Source organism: Ambystoma mexicanum, chromosome 8, assembly GCF_040938575.1.
Source record: "Ambystoma mexicanum isolate Mex_15411 chromosome 8, UKY_AmexF1_1, whole genome shotgun sequence".
Taxonomy (NCBI): Eukaryota; Metazoa; Chordata; class Amphibia; order Caudata; family Ambystomatidae; genus Ambystoma; species Ambystoma mexicanum.
Window position 1 is genome coordinate 1,142,298,772 of NC_090929.1, and position 25,563 is coordinate 1,142,324,334.

At 42.0% G+C, this 25,563-nt stretch overlaps 1 protein-coding gene across 3 annotated transcripts in view; it reads right to left on the minus strand.

Moving 5' to 3' along the window:
- ARID5B (AT-rich interaction domain 5B) overlaps positions 1 to 25,563 on the minus strand; it is a 654,996-nt gene that overhangs the window by 92,208 nt on the left and 537,225 nt on the right. For 2 of the 3 annotated variants that reach the window (XM_069611201.1, XM_069611203.1), the window contains 2 exons: positions 18,336 to 18,388; positions 14,109 to 14,206 (listed from right to left, as the gene is read on the minus strand). In XM_069611201.1, coding sequence (XP_069467302.1) covers positions 14,109 to 14,206; positions 18,336 to 18,388 — 151 coding nt within the window. The remainder of the gene's footprint in view (positions 1 to 14,108; positions 14,207 to 18,335; positions 18,389 to 25,563) is intronic. The other variant, XM_069611202.1, reaches the window with a different exon arrangement.

Sequence of the window (25,563 nt, forward strand, 5' to 3'; positions counted from 1 at the left end):
TGTTCTGTAAGTTCTTGCGCCCTGATGCCTCTGGGCCTGGCGCGTGCTGTAAATAAATAAAATACAAATAAATAATAAAATAGTTGCTGATTACAACTCAAGGGACCAGACATTTTTTGCATTCAGGGCCACGTTCACAAGGCAGATTCTAAGGAAAGTGTATGACAAAAGACACTTCCCAGTCCAAAATACATCAACCGTTTATGAAAACAAACAAAAGACACCAGTATGAGAACTCAAACTAGATTTTATTAACAGGAAAAGTAGCCCTTAAAAGGTGGTGACCATTTTAATGACTCCCGGGATTCAGAGAATAGATGGGGAATCAGGATTTGGAAAAGAAAAAAAATCTAGCAGGCTAATTACGTTTTTAAAAGTCTTAATCACTGTGCCTCTTCCTGCTTGCTAAGGAATGATAAAAGGTGTCAGGGATGTTAGTTGTCAGTAGCAGAGCTATGCCCTTGTTTGCCAAGACTGCGGGCCAGAATATATTGAAACTGTCATGGGATACTCAAAGCCCAGTATTTGTAAGAGCTTGGCAGAGGAGAGATGCAACTCCAAGGACTTGCAAAATTGGAAAATAATTGACTTGTCAGTTCCGTGGATGCTTTATGAGACCACAAGCCTTAATATTTCAAATGTGGTCATGCAAACTCAAAGCAAACAAGTCTGCAGAGCTCTGACACTCTCCTCTCCCATTTGTTGCTGCATATTTCACAATGTTAGGACATGCTTCGGAATAGCAGTCCATAAGAACACAGGAAATGTGCTAATTATGTGGACACAATTTAGAGTTTGATGCTGAAAGTTCACAGACTTGCCCTTGTAGTTACATAGGCATGGCACGTGTGTGCCCCTCTTCTTTACGGCAACAAATATAGTGGAAATACACAAATCGTTGTTTGAATTTATATTTACAACCAGAAACCGTTGGGCCAACTGTGCCTTTTCTCGATTCTCACTGACCTTTGGTACTGTCATTACATGACGGCTACTGCAGTGGTCGAAGTGGGCGGGAGCGGTGCTCCTCGACTTCTTTTAATTTCTACCATTCCTATACTTTTATTTTAAAAAAGAAACCGTTCTGGAATGGTTTTGTTTTAAAAGAAAAGTGTAGGAAGAAGTTGAAACTTGCACTTTCAGTGCACTGCACAGGACGTTTCCTTAGAGAGCAGGCACATGTGTTTTGGGGTTTTTTTGTGCATGGGAGGGGTGCGGCGATGGGGTTTGTGGGGAGCGGTGCAGGCCAGTAGGGAACATAGTTCCACTACTTCTTTTCGTACACTTTGACCACTGGGTTACTGAGGTGGTGGAACATAGACAGCAACCTTTAAATTCAGAAGAAGGCTTTCTGGTGCCACCAAGAACAAAGCGTATCAACGATGAGGACAGGCCATTATGTCCTCTTTGTTCACTCCTGCGCAAGTGTACGTTAGTAACCAGTACCACTTAATCTTTTTAGACCAATGAGATTGTGAGTTAATGATGAAGCCGAAGGTCATGGCCCTTTGGGGAATGCCCATTATGTCAAGTAATAATGACCCTTTCCAGGGTCTTTAAGGCTCTTACCGCATTCAGTTGTGCAACTAAAAAGAAAAGTGTTTTTATTGTGGGGGAAATTAACACACACAAGTAACTTGTAAAGTTCATTTAATGAACATGGGACTAGTAACACTGGACAACACACATGTTGTGTTTCATTGCTGTCTGTTACTTTGGAGAATTGAACTGCACATTCTCCTGTATGCCTTCATACAGCTGGAGACATGTACTTTCTGCAACTTGTCAGGCTGCTGTTCACATCAGAATGTTAGGACTGAGGGCTCTACCAGAGATTATAGATTCTATTTCAAGTGTTCTGCTCAGAGAAGGTATGCAATAGAATACATTTACTAAATAAGCATTACAAATGTGGTCTTTCAGCCAACTCTGTTGTTAATGGCTCACCACCCAAGTTACGTTAAAGAGAGTGGTGGCACTGTTACCAACAGAGTTGGCACACTAGCAAGGTTAATATCACTTTTAGAACCTACAATGTGAAGGCGCAGGTGCTAATGGGGCATTGTAGAATGCTTTTCTGTGATGCAATTATGTGCATGGTGTCACATTTAAGAGATCTTTCAATGGCAAGTTTAGCATTAAACTGAATCTTTGGTAGCCGAAGGGTCAAATCGGCATGAAACCCATAGCTATAAGTTTGCAAATTATGTTTAATTATTGTCAACAGGAGAAGGAGTATTCTAACCCCATGCAGTGTGTATTTTGTAGCATGTAGCTCAATAGAGGAGCTCAAAAACACTGATTTTTGTAACTGGCCATTATGGTGCTTCAATACATTCTACACCTAAGGTAGCCTTCACACTTGCTGATTCTGCATTGGGGTACTGAGCCTGCCAATATACGATTGCGGCCTCTTGAATCTGTGGTGAGTGTTACGTTGACAAAATGGATCATTCAGGACATTGGAAGCTTATGGCCGGGGTCTGCTTTTCTCTAACCTCACCAGCAAGTGTACACCATGGAAGACGACACAAGTGCAACTTAAGGTACACACTCGTATTGGGGGGACGCTAGTGTTTTCTGTGCTAATTCTGAAAGCTCCTTGAACGGCTTTAGTTGAAAGGGCTACACATCTTCTGCTCCCTAGTTCACTCATTTGTAAATGTAATCTCTTTTTGGTGATCCCATCTATCTTGTCATTGATGATTAGTGAAGTCATGGATTAGTGAAGACATGGATATTTTGTGTGCGATGTCTCCTCTGATGTTATTTGTGAAAACATGAGTGGAACTCTGATTTTCATTTCATTTTAATTGTTGTTTTATAACGCGTCTAATACCGTACCAGAGTTCGGTTTCTAAGCGTGGATCCGGGATTCAAACCTCTATTTCTCTGCATGGTCTTGCTTCCAAGACCAGCGCGTTGCCCCTCCGCTATCCTCCGTTCACAATTTGAAGTAGTATCTGCCTAGTAGGCACATTACAGAACAGAACATAAAATAAGATAAAAGTGCTAACATTGTACGGTGTTGTATCGTAAACATCTCACCAACTATATGCAATTGGCATTTTTCATAACATGAATCATTCACTATTACATTAACGGTAATCGTCTGTCAGACAAGCAATTAAGTCCAATGCAAATGGCAATGGCCATCAGATCAGTATTGATCCCGAGATCTGATGGTGAGTAATAGGTTGCCAAGCAAAACAAGCTTGAAAATGTATTTCATTAAATGTTTGGGCCCATTACATTTAAACCAATCGCACATTAACATAGACCATTCAAGCCAACAGTAGCAAAAATGGCGTCTGCAATGCACGCTTCTTTATATGCTTCAAATAAAAAACATCCATTGAATCTTTTCAGTAGACTGCACTTTCATTATTAAGCTCCTTATTAAAGGTCAGGCAGTCTAATTTCTAAACGTCACTTACTGATGCATTAGCTACCTTCCCCTACTTGGAAAATGAAAACATTTACTGGCAACATGAGCCACTCCATTACAGAAAAATGGACGATAATGCACAGCCAACATGTTCTTGTACTTCCAGGAAACTAAAACAAGCAGCGTTGAGTGATATTAGCATCTCCTGGCTGCCACGGACAACAGCCGGGGATAGGGATCTGTGTTGCACTCTGGGCACCCGACAGAGCTCTCCTGATAAGTCAGCAATTTTCCTGCGGTTAACTACTGAGCTCTGAAATGTGTGCAATTACCCATAGTCGCACTCCTTTGAAATGACCAATGCATCCCATGTAATGGATCCGAGTAGCCCAATCCCTTAGCATGCGCCTATATGTTACTATAAGAGTGTATTCAGGGGAGAAAACATGTAAATGCGATAGCGATTGCTCCCTGCTTTCACTCAAATCAATTTTTCAATCATAGACTGTGTGATATGAGGCTACTGTGGTAATTTATAATGCGCTTAATACCCAGAGGTTTCTAAGCACGAACCTGGGGATCGAACCTGTGTTGCTCCGTGTCGTCTTGCTTCCAAGGCGAGCACGTTGCCGCTGAGCTATCCTCCCGAGACGACACAACAAACTCACCCACTCAAATACTGTATTTCATAATCCAAACGCAAAATGACACATTTGAACAAGCTTGCCTTTTTTTGCAACCTCAGCATGTGCCCATTTACCTTCCCCCGCCAACCGCGGCCCGAAACAGAAACCCGAGGAAGTTGGGGGCATCTGCTCACGATAGATTATAGTGTACTCATCACGTGATATTTTTCCTAAAATAAAATGCCACTCAACTGTAGACTGTTTCATGTTTCAAGACCATCGATTAAGAATATATTAAAAGAATCTGCATGCCGGATCAGTGTTCAAAGTCCATTTTACATATTTGCCGAAGAGACAGCGGGTGGACCGCGTTCATGAGCAATGGTGCCCGAAGAAGGAGAGGAGTATGCCAAGCATGCCAATCAATATTATTCGGTGCAATGTGAACACAACATGAATCACATAATCAAATAATACGTACAAAATGTTTAAAACATAATCTAACAACACATTTAAAACGTCTTCACAAATTTGAAAAATATTTAAAATCTAAGCTAACGTCCCCATCATAAAAACATGGGCAGAGTCTGCAGACATTACTCACAGGAACCTGTCCAGTTGGATGACAGACATGGCCACTATAAAAGCTGAATTGATCAGGTAATTATGTCCCCATACATAATGTCAATGGGAAAAGCCATTGGCGTCATTATATATGTGGACATTATGGGCCTCATTAGAACCGGCACTGTTCATTACGGGATGCCCTATTACGAGGCCTGCTAGCGGGTCCCGCTTTTCACGTCTGGTCTGACCCGACGTGAAAAGCGGGACCCGCTAGCAGGCCAGTATGCTAACAACAGGCCCGTCATGAGCCCTATGGTCTCCCTATGAGAATGGGGGATTGATTTTTACTGGGTCCAAGAAAAAGGCAATTACCGGGTCCGCCAAGGTCGGCATAACCCGGTTATTGCCCTTTTCTTGGACCCGGTAAAAAATCATTACTGGCGGCAGACGTGCCCTTAATAAGGGCTCGGCTACCGCCAGGGTCGTAATGAGGCCCTATGTATGGGGACGGGTTGCAGGCCCTGCTACCATAAAAAAAAAAAGAAAAACAGGGGTTGTCGGGGTGTCCCCCGCATTTTCAATGTTATAATGTCTTTGTCAGGAAACATTTTTGTGGGGACCTTATTACATGGAACTGCCCAGACATATGCACTCAAGCTTTCTTGTATGATTCGAGGCTTTTTTGCAAGGAGAAAAGGGGTCATTGCGTCCTGCTTTTAACATGTTCCGCACGCAGGTCTCCTGATTAACAGAGGGGGCTGCGTGCAGATGTGTGGAAGGGGGGCCTGCTCGGAAAGCACAAGCGTCTCACAATCTGGCTGTGGCAAGCATGCTCCCAACAACTAGATGTGCCCAGGAAACCAACATTTGCGTGAATGAAGAGATGGGTTCAGCCCTCCACATAGAAGGGCGTTCAGTGGGCACTGCCAGTGCCGAGCCTTATAGGACCCATCACTGGAAAGGACGTGTTAGCATTTGCATTGCACTTCAGGAGTGTCAATGGAAAATAGAATAGGTCTCCACAATGAAGACTTCCCCTGCGCTTGATCTGCAACATGACGGTCCAGGCCGCGGCGAAAGACCCGAAGAGGCAGCGCGTCCCAGTATACATGCCTTTGAAAATAATGAAGATACAAGTTACACTTTCTCGGCAAACCCACACACCACAATCTTCTTGGCAGACAGATGCAAACAAATGACAGCAGCAACTGGTTTTGCACCAAGGTCAGATTTTGTGCTTGCAAAATATAAAACATAAGGTAACATTTCAAATGTCCTTTACAAAATGAGAATTGCTACAAAAGAGGTGCTAACTTGTGCTTTGTAACCTTCTTCAATCATTCTGAAACACACAACACCAGAAATGTTAGGTAACATTTGATGGCCAAAACCCTGTAACTCAACACTGCACAACATATTCATATAGAGAAATATCATCTGTAAGAACGCGTTTTGCAAACCAAAAGTACTATTATGATACAAGAACTGGGATTTTCTAATTGTAATAGCTGTGCATGCTTAGGCAGTAAAGAACAATAGCAGCTAATGCCAACATTGTCTAACACCCTAAATTTAACAAAAAGTTCTTCCAAGCAACACAAAGCATTTGTCTCAACTAGATCTCAAAACATAACATTTTTGCTACATTAGTGCACATCATTTCTATTCGGTTTCCACAATATGCTTTGTATATTTTCAAATGAAACCATAACATGCTAAATATTTCTGGAGTGCACTGAAGTCACTGAGCAATCACCCTCGACATCAAACATCGCTGATGTGGGCCACATTCCAGCACAGAACCCTTGATACCATACACCTGGGCTAGCATTGAATGACCTCTACCTCTATGAAAACTCTCTCCTGCGGAAAGAATGCACACTATATCCGCAACAGCCGTCTCCTGGGCATTAGCTTCAAATCAGACAAAAGCTCAAATGGGATTCCATCGTAAGACACTCTACCCAGCAAGCCGGATCACCAGGCATTTATATCAAGCCTGGGATGGCACTATTAGGCTTATATATCCTTAAGAGGCAGTAATAACGGCAGTAAGGGTGCAAAATGTGCACTCGCTACTAGACACTGACTAGTGATAATTGACTTTTGGTGAGTAAGAAATTGTGTACTGTGTGTATTGTGAGTCAGACAAGGTACCCAGAGATGACATGTGACAACAGATTTCAAACTAAATGTCAGAATTATTATTAAGAATCAGGATGGTGTAACGCCTAACTTGCCCTAAAACTATGGTGGGAATTTCCCTACCTAAAGAAAACTATGGGAAGTCTGTGTGTCTGTAAGTCCAAAGCAAAAGCCTGTCTGTGTCAAAACCTATGACTGCCCTCACATCTAGAAATAAGCATGGTGTGGGGTTCTTAAAAATATTGCTCAAAAGTAAAGTCTCCGCTGCTCTCAGTTTACGTTTTCTCACAAGTTCAATAGAGTTCCAATAGACGCTTGCCTTACCAAAGTTCCGCCAAGTCTTGAGGTTCCCTTCTACAAGTTCAATCTAGCACAGTTCACACAAAATTGAGGTCTTGAGGCTCCCTTCCCCAAGACAGTGTTTCTCAGTTCTTTCAGTTCTCTGTATTCTCTTCCCCAAGAGTGCACTGTAGTACTTATTTGGCTTGCACTTGCTTAATGGTCATTGTAGAAAAACAATAGGTCCACTTGACCCTCCTTCTAGCTTGCTTTAGCATTCAATTCACCATTCTCCATGATTAATTCACAAAGACTTTCTGCTTGTTGCTATTTAGAGCTTTCTGGTCTAGACTCAACTGCCAGACCACATGGGCCACCCATTACAGGTCGCGCAACCAGTTACCCTTGCCCAAGCTTTCTGTTCTCTTCAAGTTTCAAAACACAGTTCATAGAAATCTCCTACACCATAGTTTCACAAAAAGTAGGGGGTGCATCCCGCCCCTTTTGTCTAATACAGCATTCACAAAACAATGTTCCTGGGTGTCATAGTATTCACATCAACCTCTCTTTGGGTGTAATAAACGCCTTCTTCTAATTTGTTGGGATGGAATTGCTCTGGGCATGTGCCCTCGGTCTTGCCGTAGGGGTCGGACTATATGTTCCTCCCATCACAGGTCCTGCAACCGACACACATCTCTGCTTGTTACCAGGTTGTTTATAGTGTTTTGTTCTCACTTTCCTGGCTTTGCCAAAGCTTGTTTTCTTAATAGCATTCTTCTTTATTTAGGTGACTTCTGCCAGTGTTTGTTTTCTATTCAGTAGCCCCCTTATAACATCTCACAGGGTTTAACGACTCTGGGCTTCTCCTTGGCTTGATTTGCCATGTCTGTAATCTTCACAGTGGGAAAGCCCTTGCTCTAGGTGCAGTTGTCAGATCCCATGGTCCACCTATTACAGGTCTCACAACCATAGGTTCTCCTTGGCCTTGTTTAACTCCTTTGCAGTCTCTTCTGCTTCAGGCGTTTGACTTATCAGACTTATGCTCACTTTAGTAAGGGCAACACATTTGTGCATCAGTCTTTTGCTTTTCCACAAATGTACAAGTTTTTTCCACATTGGTTTATCAACGTCTTCAAATGGTTGTCGAATTTTCATTATACCTTTGGTTCTGCTCTCAGTGCTGCTTACACACAGTCTGTCATTTCATAAGTCAGTTTAACTGCAAATGTTCTTTTGGTATTTCATATGCTTCGGTTTTATTCAAACAGTACTTTACATTCAGTTCGGTATTCAATATTACGTAATTTCATTCAAAGTGTAATTTCTTTTCAGCTCGATATTCAATATAGTTCAAATGTACTCAGTTTTGTGAACCACTACATGCCTGCGGTACCCTGGAAACGCACCGGCGTTTCTGCGTCCTCTGATCTCCAACGGCTCTTTGCTTCCCTACCGCAGCAGTCCCTGATGCTCCTGCTCAGCTTCTCTGTAGCCGGGAATCAGACCACCTTTACTCCGCTTCCTTGCCGGGTACTTCTCTGCACACGGCAGTGTTCTAAACAGGTGCAGATTGCATCCGTTCTGCTTTTAAGCTGTTCGATAGCTCCAGCTGTCCGCCTTCTGCTTCACAGGTTCCCGATCTTGGACCCACCACACAACTCGCTCACTCTGGGTCCTGCAGGACCTCCGGGATCATTGCCAGCATTCAGACCTCCAGGTCTCGTTCCACCAAGGCAGCTCTCTCTCTCCTGCTGGCTCAGGTCTCCTCCCTTTATACACCTGAGCCCTATAAAGGGGCCTCAGGTGTGTGTTGTTGGCTTGTATTGCCTGACCATAATACACCCAGTTAATAGGACATGCCTCGTCTTCAGTAGTGGATGCCTGTATACCCCTCTTCTTCGCCCTGGTACTAGAATGGTGTTTAACATAGGAAGTGTGCATTACTCCTAGTTCTCTCTTCTTTGTCTCAGTACTAGGTAGGGTTGAATGGGGAAGTATGGATTGGTATTGGATATAACCCATAAAGGGTGAGGAAGGGTAGGAAGGTCAGTGTTAGGAAAGGGGGGATAGCATGTCTCGCTCTCAGGCACTTTCAATCCCCAAGGACCCTCCCACTTGCTTGTCCATCCCCCAGAGTCGGGATCCAAAAGTGATGGCCCTCACATGGTCACCTGAGCAAATGATCCCTGGGGAGTAGATGTGAGGACACCCAGTGTAAAATTGAGGTGGTGAGTGACTTTTTATGGCTAGTTAGTAGCTAGCAACTTGAATTTCTTCCCCATTAAACATAGCAAATGGAAGTACATGGTTACTCCAAAAGCCTTTGCTCCTAGAACAGCAGCATAACTTATCCTTCCCTTTGCATTTTGTTCAGTTACACTGCATCTCTCTTCCACCTGCATCAGGTGCATTGAATGTCAACCTCATGCCGATCTGTCACCACTCCAGTTCACCAAAGCCACAATCTGTGCATCCCTCTTCGTGAACCTGTCCCCCGTCACCTTTTACTACTTGCATGCCCACCATCCTCCCACAGAGTGAAGGTGGAAAGTGAACCAAAGTCATAATTGAATGACATTGGGCTGAGGTCTGCTTCTGCAAGTGTCACGTTTGCCCTAATCATGTCTTCGGAAGCAGCCAATTACCTTGCTCCTGGATGTACCCCTAGTTTGTCTACTCGAGACTTCTCCCCAACTATCTGATTCCCCTCTGAAACCTCCCACCACTATGGCATAGCTCACCTATTTAGCTTTCTCACACTCCCCCACATCAGTGGGCAAGCCAGACCCAGATCACTTTGATTTAGCAGACCTGTGGCCCTCCTCTCCAGATATACATTTTCTAAGTGTTCCTGCTAAATAATTAGAACCAGAATGGCACTCAGAACTCAGGTACTTCCAATGTGCATTCATCAACACCACAGGCTTTGTATCTGCCTCTCTATCTAGCCTACCAACAGACCAATCTCATTTTACTCTCAGGGGCTAATGCAATAAAGGCCACCATAAATCCCGGGAGGATAGCTCAGCGGGAACTTGCGTGCCTTGGAAGCAAGACGACACGAAGCAACACAGGTTTGATCCCCGGGTCCGCGCTTATAAACCTCTGGGTGTTTAAACGCATTATAAATAGGCAACTAAGACAAAAACAATTGCGCAACTAGAAAACAAACAATTCCTGTAACAGGGCCTCAATGCCCGCGGGCTGTGTGAGCACTTTAAAAATGTTAAATAAATAAATGGCAGAATTGTGATGAACCAGGCCACTTTACAATCTCCATATCAGGAAGAACGCACCCTCACCATTGCGACAGCGACATTACAGTAAGCATGGCATATGTGTGCTCTTCAAGACCACTTGACAGTACATAATCCATGTCAGGATGAGCAGCACCCACACCATTGTGACAGCAGCGTTGAAGTGCTGTTTACGGTAGCTCACTGCATCAGTGCTGCTCAAAATATCACAGAATCCCAATACATTATTGAACATGAATGGGAGGGCATGAGAGGCTCCACGGCTCCATTTGCCAAGGAGGTCGTAGCTGGAAGGAGGGGAGACTAATGGTTTCTCTGGTGGTAGTGCAACTGGCAATCACATTTCAGTAAAGCTCAGACTCCTCAACTATAACTGGATTTGTCATTTGCTCTGCCAGTGGGTTCACGAACAACTGGATGGGGGAGGTGGGCCAAAGGCTAGGTGTCAAAAGAGCTACCAAAGCGCTGCCTTCAAATCGGCAGCGACCCGCACATAGCCAAGATGAGGCTTCCACCCCCATTTATCAAGGTGTTTATTTTGGCAAAATGGATATACATTATGGCATTCAATTTGAAGATATCCATGCAACATTGTAACGACCAGAACTAGAAAAAGAATGTAATCCATGGACTTTGAATCAAAGATATACATAATTAATGCTTGTGTTGAGAATATGTACATAAAAAACAACCAATATAATTGTTAATTATATAAAATAAAAAATAACAAACTTCTGTTGATTTGTCTGGCCTAAATGAAATGTACTACCATGGTAGTAAAATCAGCTTGAGCCATAGAAGCAACAGAAAAACTAGAGGGGGAGAGTGCAAGGTGGTTGGGTTGGCTAGCACCATATTAAAGCATCAGCATCCCATTAGAATAACAGGATGCCAAGCATGTTAACCTGCACAAACAAAGGCTATAACAACAGACGGCGTAGCCCTGCAACAGTCAGATCCTGGGGTCACAGTGGAGAAGCATGTGGTGACCAGATAAATTACCGGTGAAGAAAATCCTGAATAAATCACATATCAAAACGGTATAACTAGATGGACTGGCATGACGTACTTAGAACCGACACTAAATAATTAGAAACACTCTTATGTGAGCTCAGATACCATCTTCATAGACATGCAATATGAGATTGGTTGCAGTTCCAGCTTTGAGCCACTTAAATAGCTTGCAAAAAAATGCAGTACCATAGAAATAGAATAAACTACAACAACCATAATCCAAATACATGTGAACAGGCTAATATAAGCAAGGACAAAGGCTACTTTATAGAAATAGAAGAGGTATTTATAATGCAAAAGTGGCCCAAAGAAGCCAGACCAAACGAAGAACAGGTATTGCCAAGCCAATAGGTTTTGGCTGCCATATGTCAAATGAAGTCTCAAATAAGTCAATATTGTCAGTAACCATGATAACTCCCTCCTTTCTTGTGCTTCTGCTGCCATCATATGCCAGGCCCAGCCTCAAACGCGCCAATAGTACGCTATATAAAATAAAATAAAAATGCTACATATGCCATCATATGTCAGGCCTGGTCTCAAAAGCTCTACTATTAGCCTATACAAAATAAAATATAAAAACTAAAATGCTATATAAACCTCCTCAATACATTAGTAAATACACGTGTAGTCATGTAGAGAATCCAGAGTTGTGGCGGGTCACGCTCTCGTTAATGTCGTTTTAAATCTCTATTTGTTTGCAATGAAATGGGCAGTTCACAGCAGCTCCAAAGAATCAGAAAGTTGCAGCTATATATAGGAAAAAGAAAAAGAGGGATATTGAGGGAGGAATTACTCTGAAAGGAGATGAAAGTGTGGAGCTGGTAGAGTGGGAAGTGCAGTGCACAAGGCGGGACACGAATCGCCTCTAAAATCGTTATTCATAGCGGCACAAGAGACGTACAAAATTCCATATGCAGCAACCAGATCCAGAAGAAACCACTTGCAAATGGTGAAGTGCAACCAGGACACCATGCCTTGAAAAGAAACCTGAGATACCAGAGGCTTAGCTAGAGGAAGGGCGTAATATCTGAAGCCGCAATAGCCAAAAGGGAGTTATACCAGTGAAAAACATGAGACAGCCGAAGCTAGTTACAGAAACTGCAATATCTCATCAAGTAGCTCCACGTCACCTTCTAAATGTGGTGGTGGCATTTGGAGATGTACAATAACCCATGTAATAAATGGATGCAGGAGAAACCATATGACAAAGTGTTTGCAGCATCCAGTTGCGGACATATACATTTCACATGTCAATCAGGTTAAAATATACAAATGGCAGAATAAAATAGACACCTACTTATACACCATCCGAAATTCATGTTGTGCAATAGCTAACATTCATGATTTTGCCTCCAGATGAGCAGCGCACGCATATGCTTAAATGCACTTTCACAAGAAAATTGATTTAGATATTTCTATACATAGTGTAAATAAGGGCTCTTTACATGAACCTTCAAAGTGCATTTTATGGAATACATTAAATTTTGGAGCTGATTTTGAGTGTGGCGGGATTAACATCTGCCGCTTCTCCAACCGTGGATACCCACCAGAAATGACCACATTTAAAGTTTGTACTTTCTGATTTTCCACCAGGAATTTGCCAGTGGTTTCTCCGTGATAATCCATAAGGTACACACCTGAAAAGCAGTCCTTCTCACTGCTGGAAAACTTGACAGATGTTATTTCGGGCACACTCTTCATCTGTCCTTTGCTATATGATTACATGATTGTTATTAAACAAAGACAACATAATATACTGTTCAAGGGCCATCTGATTCAATGCCCTTTCATAAGAAGCCTTTTATAATAGGCCAGGATAGCTATTACTCCATAGACGCTTGCCCAATAAACACACACACACAGCATGAACACAACTGGTTACAATCCATTAACCAAGCAGCATCACAAATAATAAAAAAACAAACACTCACGAAGTTGGCAGACCAACTCTAAAGTTTCTTGAGCAGAAAATGAATAGGTACCATTTTCTATTCCTAATACAGTATGTGTATGTTTTTCCATTAAAAATTTAGCAGAGTGGAAGGCTAAAACTACCAGAAAGGGAAGTAACAATAGAAACATACAGAGAAGCAATACAAGGGCAGACTTATTAATTATGAGAGCTGTTAGGTCACCCAGCAAGGCAAGCTGTCCACACTTCACTTCTGCAGACCATTAGCTTGGCATAAACCATTGTAATGAGACAAGGAAGCCAGATAAGAGAAGGGAGTTCGAAACCACATAGTTTGCCTCAGTAGCTTACAATTGTAATATCTGCAATTGTGATTATGGCAAAACACAGTACAAACACATTCTAAAATAGGAAAAGGCTTGCAGTGGGGGCAATCTGTTTCATTTCACTGTTGTAGTTGTCTCTTTAGTTTTGTAGTCTTTCAATGGTAACTAGCTTCTAATTCCCCTTGTGGTTTTTTATATGTTGGATTAGTTGCTGTTCTGTCATATGTGCTAGTACAACAAAACAGAACAGAAACATACACAATGAACTCATAGATAGTAAGTGCATTGGCGAAAGACAGCTGATGAAGAAAAAATGAAATAAAACAAGCAAAATCCCAAAATTTGACTTAATCAGAAAATCAGAAAAGGAAAAGGTACTTTTTAAAATAAAATGTACACAACTTCTGGTACATTTGAGATTTTCCCTGCTAGCGTTCTCTCCACAATGCTTCAATGATTTCCTAGTTTCATAATGAACATGTCAGTGTGACAAAATAATGAGTGTTAGTAAAAAACCCATCCAAGGCTATGCAGTGTTCCTAAGGCTGTTTATTATTCTGCTTTAACAAGGATATCATGTTTACAGGATTTTACCGTTCGTAATGTCTGCGAGTGCATGTAGCCGCGCTCGTGCTTCCGGGGTTACCGCCCAATTCGTCATAGACGTGTTTCCATTGTCGACGTGCAGTGATCTGATAAAGTAAGAGGGAAGATGGTGTTCCATGAGTAAACCAAACTTTTCATACCATGTACCGAAATGCATATTTATGATTTCAAAACCTGCAGCGCTGCATGCAATACTTTCTAAGAGCAGCAAATAGTGAAATACACTCGACTTTTCAGGTTAACCTTGATAAGCAGATGTCAGCAACAAAATATATATACATTACATGGCCTGCGGTAGCGGCCATGTAGTTATGGTTAGGTTGCTCATCTCATAGGAAGAACACTTTTTGGGTGGCTTATAACTTCGCTCCCCCTGGACGAATCCTCACCAAACTTTGCAAATAAAGTATATGGCCCACTCTGAATTTTTGTTTGGTGAGGTTTGGTCCAGTGATGTCATCAATCATATTTGTGATGTCATCTTTGATGTCATGGGTTTTATTCTTAGCAGTGCATGGTGGTGGCGTGAGTTATGGTTGCTTAGCTTACCATAACTGGCGAATTTCAGGGGGTTTTCGGTTTTACTTGTAACCATAATGTCCCTTCCGCAACATAACCATAACGTCCCTTTAACAAAGTTTTTTCATTGAATATATATATATATATATATATATATATATATTGAATTTCAAAGCAGAATATTTGTTCATTTTTGGGTTATTATAGATATCTGACTAGACCATACTGTTTGGCATATCTATGAGCCAAGCCCTATTAACAAGATTTAATTACCATAATTCTATGTTCTCCAGAAGTCCTGCAGGAGTAGTCAGGCACAGAGGCAGGTATTATGAGTTGATAGCAACTTTTGCTCAACACTGGGGAGTTACTGAGGGTAGAGGTTACTAGTTGCAAAGGGGATACTATCCTATAGAATGTCATGCCGTATTCTTCCTATGCCAAGTCACCATTTTCATATTAAGCTGGTCTCAACATGGTTATAGTGGCGGGGTGGGCGGCGGGGGGTTGATGTACCAGCCAATATATCTCTGAAATAGTTGTAAATAGGTTTTCTGTGTTGGCCCTGCGAGTTTGTTTAGCTCCCAATACTGAGATTACATTAACTGCAAAGGGTAGTGTTTTTTTCTTGGAATAATGTTGTTCTCCTGTCTCCAGTCTGGCCTGTTTTTGGGCACCCCTCTGACAATTAGGAAGGGGCACATTTGTGTGGGCTCTCGTATATGAAGTTTAACTGGGGACATTGCTTAGAATATGTCAATTAGCTGATGCGGATAAGGTCTAAGGGGTTAGCTGCAGATCTGTAATTATGGAGTTTCTGTTGATCCTCAGGGGGACATGGCTCAACTTTCACTTGCTTCATTCATTTTATGATTCAGGAAATTATTATTATTATTAAGTCTCTGAAGAGGTTAAATTTGGATGGTTGTTTTTCTATTACAAATTTCAGGAGAATTCATATTAAAGAGCGTTTTCAAATGGACTGTTTTTGGCATTCAGGAAATCTATGTCCTAAAAGAGAGGGTCCTCTTAAGTTTTTAGTACCTGGTTTCAATTTTACCAGTCTCATATGGGATGTACAAAAATGGCTAGTTTGGACTAACCTCCTCTTGTTCTTCAATACTCAAGTGGGGTACGGTGAGCCAGTATGATTGTAGTTGGCTACCCTAAATCCTACTGGATATCTGGCTTCAGGTACTTCTTTGGTTATAAAGAAGTCTATTTACAGGTGTTTTGATTTTCAATGTTTCTTTTACATCGGCCCTTAAGGGTTGGTTGCCCATCCGAGTATCTTCAACGCACATTAGGACCCTTTGTAATTCCTACAGGGGGTTAGGTGGTCCCATAATAGTTACAATTCCCACAGATCATCGCAAACTAATGCACATGGGGAGGTTTCCCTTCTGAACCGCTGGTTATGGAAATTGTTATTGTTTCATAAATATTATTGAGGTGCATTATTCCAACTCTAGGTAGCCGTAATAGATATTTCTGTTCCCTGTCCCTCTGAGTGGTTCTATGAATATTCATCGACTTGTTTTTTTCCGATAGATTTTTTGCCACATTTATTCCCTTTCAAAACAACCTGTCGAAACTTGATTTTTTTTTATTTTTGGGTGGGTTCCTCCCAACAACCTATTCCCTATTAGTTGTACTGTATTCCCTACCCCCAACACCTCTTATATACTCTTACCTACCACAACCCCTCCTCCCCCATATATTTTTCACCAGGTTTTTTCGAGAGAGAAAATTGGCAAAAACACCACTGAAAAAACAACTGTCAATGAATGAACGTTGTACCCTCTGACTTTCCAGGGGTATTACATGATACTGAGGTTTTACCCTTTGTTGCCTGCTGCGGTTTTGAAGGCCAAGTTTATTAGGATTGTCAGACACCTTCTTTTCTTTTATCTTCACTCAGATACCAATGGAGGAACAGGAGTCAAAATAGTAAAGCTCGGCTTGGCATGGGCGCTGATAAGCTGGGGGAGAGACTGAGTCAGGACACTACCTTGGATTGTGCCCCTATTGGCTAACAATACCAGTCAGAGTGGTGAAAGAGATTGGATTACCCTCCTGCGCTGCTGCGTATGATGGCGAGATGCATTGTGGGTTCCTGAACATATTTTACTGTCATGTTATACTATTGTTTCAGACTGCTAGAGAAATGGAAGAGGGTCTAACAGCATGGACCTGTATGTGCTGGGGTCGATCCTGATTGGGTCGGCTGAGGTCAGGACCCCTCACACTGGAGGGGCTACCACTTTATGTTTATTTTTTAAACTGTTGATGTTACACATAAAAGTTTTGTTAAGTATATTTTGTCTTTGCTGCTTGATGAGTAAAGAAGATTATGCATAATACTCGCCTCCGTGGCCTTTATAGAATCTAAACGCCCCCAATCACGATAGTGAGGGGGATTAGTTATATGCTTGGATTATTTGGACAATACAGTGAGGGTACAGGGCGTTTTGTTTCTCGTGAAATTGATGGTATCTGTGTTGCACCTGTGGAGAACGGCAATTAATGTGATCACGGTGCGATACGCAAGCTATGGTTTCCATGCAACCTATTGCGGGGGAGGGGAAGACCCTTGGGGCTGAGGGTGTGGCATGTAGGTTGCATTCACCCAGTGCAGTTTACATTACGTTCTCGGAATAAATTAAATGCGAGCTGGAATAAATTCAATGTGATCTGCCCCATTCCCACTTCACTTGATTGCCACAGCCATGGCGGCCAAAGGTTGCACAAGATGAATATTTGTGATCCCCTGGCACATGCTCAACCTGTATTATTTTTTTTTTATAACTCACAATAATAGAGCCATTACATTCATCTCTAGATAAATGACTCCTATAAAAGGGATGCTGAAGATCATGTTTCGAAAATGTAATTCAAGTCTTTTGATTGCAGCAGCAACCGCACCGGGTAATCAGATCAGCGTGTGTTAGAACATATTTCCACTGACGACATCTTCCTGTGTCAATTGCTGTTCTGTTCCCTTTGCTAAAGATGTCACCTGCGCGTGCTCTTCTTTCCCCAGACCTTAATCGAAGCTGGTTGCTCGAAATCTATCATTGCTTCAAAGTACGTACTGTACTGTACATAGCGCGGCCATCAAATGTTCCAGGGAGCTAAAAATAACCTGCTTATGTCAGATACAATTAGCCGATAAACAGTGTCAAGGCATTTTCGAGCGTTTGCCCGATAACTTCCTGTTTGTTTGCTGCTGACCTTGATATAATACAGCTTTTACGCTCGCCATAAAACACGATCACGCTATTCCTCAATGGCCGGGCCTGATTACTTTTGAAAGCTTTTAATGCATTTCTCATATTCGACGCGAACAGATGTCAGGTATGTTGCCAAGTGGAATGACTTTTACGCAATCTTGGCTGGCGGTGCAATAATAGCCGTTTCTCAACATGGGAAAAAATTACAGACCCAACTAATTTCCTTGACAGGGGGAAGAGTTACATGTGTTTTCCACTGGTAGTTTATGACGCGCTTATACTTTTTTTTTGTTGTTGCAAAGCCGGGAATAATTGGGCCCTGCTCCAAGGCGGGTTCACTCAACCTCTGATGTGCGCAGATATTCTAAACGATTGTTTGCTTTTGCATTAAGCTCTTTTTTTTTTGGTCATACAAGGCAACGCTAGATTGCACAATTATTGTTCAAGTTACATAAACACTTACTGTTTCATATCCTCCCAGTTTTTGAGCAGCTTGAAACATAGTCCAAAGGTTAACTGTTAGAGGGACAATAAGTATTAAGGTAAGCATTGCATTAGCGAGAGCATTTCAGAACAAAAAGAACATTCAACATTTTGCGCGCGAAACTGAACATATGACGCATCTTTTATCCACAGGCCGTTTAGAAATGATGACGCAGTTCAATAAAAACATGGCGGGCGCATTTGAAACACAAGTGTTTTTAAGACATGAAAGAAAAGTGCTGACGCTAAATAAAAACATACAACAGAATATCAGCTATGCTCCTGCTGGGTGACGGGGGTGGGGGGAGGCAGGGGACGTGGAGTGTGTGCCATATGATATCAGTGATTGTGTATGCAGCTGGGGAACGCAATTCCTTTTTTTTTTCTTCCTGTATGCAAGATATACCAATTGGCATAAACACCTCAAGTGCTCAAGATGAGCGATCAGGCGTCCACACGTGTTTATGCTCGGAGAACATTCTGGAATCATTTGCATTCTTTTTGATCTTTGCTAACTAATACCATGCTGGGTTTATAACTGCTAAACTGCTTTATTTTCGTCAGTGTTTCCACTTGTCAGTTTTGCCTCGGTGCTTCCTTGTTATTTCTCTGTTTTCTTTGCTTAAGCCCCTTGGGCGTTTTATTTATTAATCAATTTGGCGCTGCTTCAGTGTTTGTGCTTGATAGCATTTTGACTCTGTGTTAAGATGTCTGCGGCCCGGCAGAATTACTTTTGAAAAAAAGCTTGTTTTACTGAATTTAAAGTACTTAAGTGAGCAGTCGGAATGGTCTCAGTTCAGTGAACACTCCCATGATGCATCAGTCTAACGACCATCGTGGAGAACACTGCTGCAGGGCCAAGTGCCCTATAATTAACACTCCTCATCTCAGAGTAAATATCTGGCCTCATTTGCATGCGAGATACAGCACACACAATATGATTGTGCTATTAGGCAGCATTTTCAGAGTTTATCCAACAAACCTTGAGGTTTTGACCATGGGAGCGCCTTATGGAATCCTCAAAATATATGATAAGACTACAAGGGCCCGATTCATGGAATGTCTGCCTTGTTCAAAGTGAATTTGCACTGCTGAAAAGTGACTTTGCACTGCTGACACAAGCCCCGATTCATGGAACCGTGAAAAGTGTATTTTTGCCGTGCAAAGTCAGCGCATAAGGGATTTGATTCACACTTTAACTGAATTGCTTTATTTTTTAGTTCCCACTAATTCCACATGGTACACAGAAACATTCTTGTATTGTTTGTGTTCTCTTGCAACTTGTTATTTTCCTAATTAAGATATTACCTTTCTACTCACACCGAATATTAAAAACTAATTTGATTTTTTTTTTTTGAGTTTTTTCTTCCTCATAAGATTGAGGTTGCATATGCATGAGTAATGTGAGTAGGTACCTTTAGATGCTTTGTCCAAAAATTGCCATAAAAAAGGAGTTAGGACAAGCAAGTAACATCACCCGACATCCACAAGCCAATGGAGTGTCGTAGCCCAATTATATAAAAGTTCTTAACACTTTAGAGACTGGGATAGGGGTACACATTTCGATGATGAATCGGGCAAAGTCAGTGCATAGTCATTTTTGCAGTACAAAATGACTTTTTCCAGGACTTGGCACAGTAAAAATAAACTTTGCACAGTTCCATGAATCAGGGTTTGTGTCGGCAGTGCAAAGTCACTTTTCAGCAGTGCAAATTCACTTTGAACCGTGAAAAAAATCCATGAACCGGGCCAAGCAATTGGAGCCCAAAATAACCAACGTACATACCATCACCCAACCACTATGGAAACATGAGGCTTTCACCAGGACACCACCACTTCTATGACCATGTCACAGAAAACCTAGAAACACACTTTCACAGAGTAACCAGGTACCTCCAAACCGCACAACGCAGCAAAGATACTATGTGCAGTTCAGAAGTACTGGTGTCAAGCATTCACCTCCCTTCCCACTAAAGTACCCCAGGTAAGTCTTTTAAGTTGTTTTAAGTAATTTAGAAGGCATTACCATGTGGGGACTTGGGTTTAAGTCCCCACAGCGTGTGCATGTTTACACACCCAAGTCCCCACAAGGGGGGGGAGGGACACGGACACACACACACACACACACACACACACACACACACACACACCCCCCCAGCCCCCCTGCCCCCCCCCCACCCCCCCCCTGTGCTACAGGCGCTACTAGATCCTACCCATTCACACTCCGGAAATTCTAGAGGAAATTAACCCGAAGCCCCTATTACCTGAACTCAATTACGGTCAGTGATCCCTACGATTTGCGAACACGTTTTACATCCATGTACGTTGTAAACACTTCCTGCATAGTGTTCTTACACTCTGGAGGGCCTGCTCCAAGGTCTGTCAAACAACATATACATAAATAGACCATGTGTGCGATACATCAAGGAACACCGCAGGCACAGCTATGCTCACGAGATATGTTTGCATGCCCCTCCCTGCGGGTTGCCCTAGTGCAGATGTCTTTGGTAAGCGTTGGCTTTACTAAATGTTTTGGACTACGATTCCCACATCCCCTCACTGTTAGCTATGCCGGTTAGGGCTGATGGGAGTTGTAGTCCAAAGTATCTGGAGAGCCAAAGGTTGCAGGCCCCTGCCCTGGTGGAAGATGTGTAGCGCACCTTATGTACAGCACAGCAAATATGGTGCGTGATTTATTGTCCATGTTGTGCTGCTGCTCTAAAATACACAGAGCCTGATTCACAGAGCTTTTTTTTTAATGGGATTGTGCCATTATAAAACGCTTCTGTGAACAAGGCCCACAGACTTCATACATATAGTGAGTGACAAAGGCCATTTTAAAATCCTGCACTCTCTCTAATCTGCAGTGGTCACCTGACCCAAGAATGGAAAGTTTTTGGCCCCTTCTACTGAAGGAGCATCGAATCCTCTGGCCGAGTCCCTTACATACACAGAGAGAAATAGTAAACACGGTCCTTTGACACAAAACATTTCGAAAGCTTAGCTGAACCTTGTACTGTTCCGAAGCCATTAGCACATTTGCTTAGTCCTTCATTTAAGCAGAACTGATGGATAACGAAAGAAAGCTGTTCACAGTACATTCATTTGACGTCTATTTTGGGCAGGCCGCGCTCAGACAAACAATGTAATCATCTGTAGTTGTACAAGTTCAACATGCGTGCCAGAATGCTGTCGCAATCACTGCCAGTTGCTATTTGGTATTCAAATTGTTATTTAAAACACAAGTTTTACATTCTTTAGAGCATATGACACATGGTTTTAATCTGGAGCGATGAATTCGGATACATTACTCGAATTCACGTATTAATCTTTGCAAATATTCGGACACATTCCTTGTATTTTAGAGCTCAGTTTCTAAAATGTACTTAGACTCTGAATTTGTTGATGAGAGACATTTCATGTTCTTGCGTTGCGAACCCACGGCAAAGTGGGTCACGGTTAGAGGAAGGAAGGCGATGCATATCAATGCGATTCAGTGTATCGAGAAGGGGACAGGCGACCCCGCTCTTCTTAATCTACTTTTTCAGGCTTTGGTATAGTTTATTCCTCTGGAAGTTCTTAAACAAATGGCAATCGCGCTCTTGAGTGGGGGGACAAGAGACCGGGCATGCCTCCCCGTCAAGAAGTACAGAACATATTTACAGGATCAACTTAATTTTGTTAACTTGTATAAGATGAACTCGGCACAGTTGAGTTATTTCCGCAGTAATTTGCACTTTACAAATACTTGAAGATAAATAAAGGAGCTGGTTCACAAGGAAGTTACCAGGAGTAACACAACGCCACTCCTGGAGATATTTTTCAATCAGCAACCAATGCACTGGTTGTAACTCTTCTTTACTCCTGATTTACCCTTTTTTGTTCGGGAGCAGAGGTGTAGCCAGGATTGTCTAACAAGTGGGGCCTGAAGCTAATGTAGTTGGGCCCACCACAGTGGCATTCACATCTGTAAATGCCCACACAGCGCTGCAGAGTAGGCATTTACAGATTTTGGGTGGGCCTTGCCTCCTCAAGCCCTACCCTGTCTACTCCCCTGTTCGGGAGTAAGTCAGAGTTACTTCAAGTAACATCAACGTTAATCAAAAAGTCTCCCCCATGGACTAAGTCTATAGTACTTATAACTTTTTTTGTGAATCGGGAAGTCTCTCTCTGGGAGTAAGTCAAATACTACAAGTGACTTATTTGTGAATCGGCAAGTCTCTCTCCGGGAGTGAGTCGAGATCAAGTCATATTTACTACAAGTGACTTATTTTTGAATTTGGAAGTCTCTGTCCGGGAGGAAGTCAAGACTAAGCCCCAGTTAACTCCTTCGTGAATCAGCCCTATAGTGATTTTTCACCCAAATAGGAAGCATGTGGCTGCTCTAAACAATTTCATTTCCCTGCAAATATAATATACATGATAGGGCAACCTTCGTGAAATCTGTTTTCTATAGTATAAAAAGTAAGCCTAGTAACATATTTTGGCAGCTGCAATTAAAGCATGCAAGCACGCAATGTTAAAACAAGTCTCAAAGCTAATTTAAATACCCCATTCCTTTACTAAGAGCTTTGAATGTTAGCCTTGGGTCTTGCACTTCCTCCAATTGGGCCTGGGCTTGTCAACCCAAATAATACCACAAAATATGCAACTTTCCCAATTGAAATTCATTATATGCTTTTTGTCGCACAGCTATTAATTGTGGATTTCCTGAAAACGCGCGTGAGTTTCACTATTTGGTGGGATAATAAAGCCAACCCTAGTTCCCGTCCCCTGTTAAGGCACCCGCCGATGGTACTCAGCAATGCTCCTATTTAAATATTCAAATGTGACCCTCTTTTAATGGAGTGGATGATTGTTCTCTCCTATGCTGAAAACACCTAGATTTACGCTAAGATATCCGAGTTTCAGAACTAAATACATGTGCTTGAGCCTCTTGGCCTCTAGCTAACCGCATATTATCATGACTATCATGACGTCCTCTGCGAAACCATGATCCTACTATGATTTGTAAGCTATTTATATCATGTACAGACTGAATTGACTCAAAGGGCTTCCTCGTGCCTTTTAAGTTGAGGCCTGAAGAGGAAAAAGGAGCATAGTGAAAAGGGCAGGTTTTGAATGATCACGGCACAGAAGGACAAGTAAGGCGTGCGGATACCAGAACTAGTGTAAGGGCAATCCCTAACAATTACTGACAGCACACAGCTTTTGCAGTACATTTATCAGCAACACAATTCTCCATCAAAACCCATGCTCCAATCTACCACTTTTGCTGCATGAGAATTGGCGGAAATTGTTTTATGTGCTAAGTGTCTTTTCAGCAGGCTCGTTGGCCATACCATTTACCGGTGGATATAATATATGCATTAAAGCCGATGAACATTGTTAGCATGGGAAGTCAGAAAAAAATTCTTATTGTTCATTTCATCAAAGATACTCTTTCACAGGGTACAGCCCATGCATTCATCAGAATGCTTTTTTCCAGTTACATTGAATCGAGAGGGTCAGTAACATGTCTGGTGGAAGGTGAGATATTGATCAGACTAGAGGGTGACATTTATTTTGGAGTAGGCAAACACCAGGAGGAAGAGGTGAAGTTGTATGTGGGTCTGGTTAGATTGACTACACTCCCGCTATTGACCAGGTCTTGAAACAATGAGTCTTAATGTGTGACAGACGAATTCCAAGTGATACTTGTCATCAAGGCCCCTAACTGGGTGCTTGGAGAGTATCAAGAGCTCCAGATGAGTCTATTATGTGCCTGTGAATAGGGATATTCTGACACAACCAAGAATTCATAGAGCCTTACATAACTTGAATCAGGGCTCCAACTAATAAATTAGATAGCATTTTGTTAGTAGAAAATTCATAGTGCATGGCATGTCAATTCTTTTACAATTTTTCAAGGTCCTCTATCTCTCAGGCCACCGAATGCAATTTATTATAATGTTGTTACGTTCCGACGTCCTGGCGTTTGTCATCTAATCAGGGGTGGGTGTTATCCATCAAATAAACTACTCTTGTGTCACAAATACAACTAACATTATATGTGCCAAAGATCATTAATGGCGACTTCACACAGGGATTTGGGAAATCTGTACCTTTGTGTGATGAAGTCAAGCTATTTCTTCTCAAACTTAAAGATATTTTGCTGCCATTGATGTCAGTAAGAAACCAACAGTTTCTCAGCATTATCATCACTTCAGAAACAGATTATGATGGCACTTTGCACATCATTTTTAAAACCCCGTCTACTAAAAGCTGATGGTTGTAAAATGTAGCATTTCATCCCATCATAGGAATGAATCCATGGTGCATGTCTGCATGGACTCCCTTTTTTCTGGCCAGATGCAGTGTGATCGCCTGTGCCTCAGCCACTGAACCAACCCATTTAGATGCATGGGATTAGATTGTTCTTATGGTCCAATGGGATAGAATTGCTCGGGATGCTACATCATGTGATCTCGAGATTTTGAATGCTCAATTGCTGATCATATACCAATTTCAGTGAGGGGTCATTTTCTTCCATTTTAGATTATTAGCTCTGTAATGTCTTGTAGAAAACAGCGCTTACGACCCACCTCTCCTATATCTTTGCTTGGACTCTGTACACCACCATTGATAGTCCCACGCACCCTCCATTGCACCCATGGCAGAGTGCACAGAAGCGGTTCAGATGTGCTTCACAAGTATATTTCCCAAACAACAAATAAGGTTAAGTCAAAGTGCATGCCCTCTGAAGCATGTTTCCCATTCCTAACTAAAAGTTGGTTAATGGTGACAGAATTTGGGATGCTACCTTTGGGACCAAATTACTGGAGAGAATGACATTAAACTGTAATGAAAATATCACTATAAAAATACATTTTCCTGGTACATTTGATTTATGGTAGAAGATACAGGCCTTGCTTGTGCATCTACCTCAACGAGAGAAGATGGTTTTAATGAATTTTAAATGATAGAAATGCATGCATTAAGATAAAAGGCTTCAGAATAGTTGGAGTGAATACAAGTTTAAGAGAAAGAGGTGATTCTTAAGTTAAGAATTGAATACAATGTAGCTAATTGGCAGGGCTAGTTGGGAGTCTACGCCAAATTTGTATATCTCTAGAGAAAAATGTGTCCGAATTCATATTCAGGGTTGTCCAAATCCAGGCCTCGAGGGCCAGCCACATGTCGGATTTTCAGGATACCCCTCATTAATA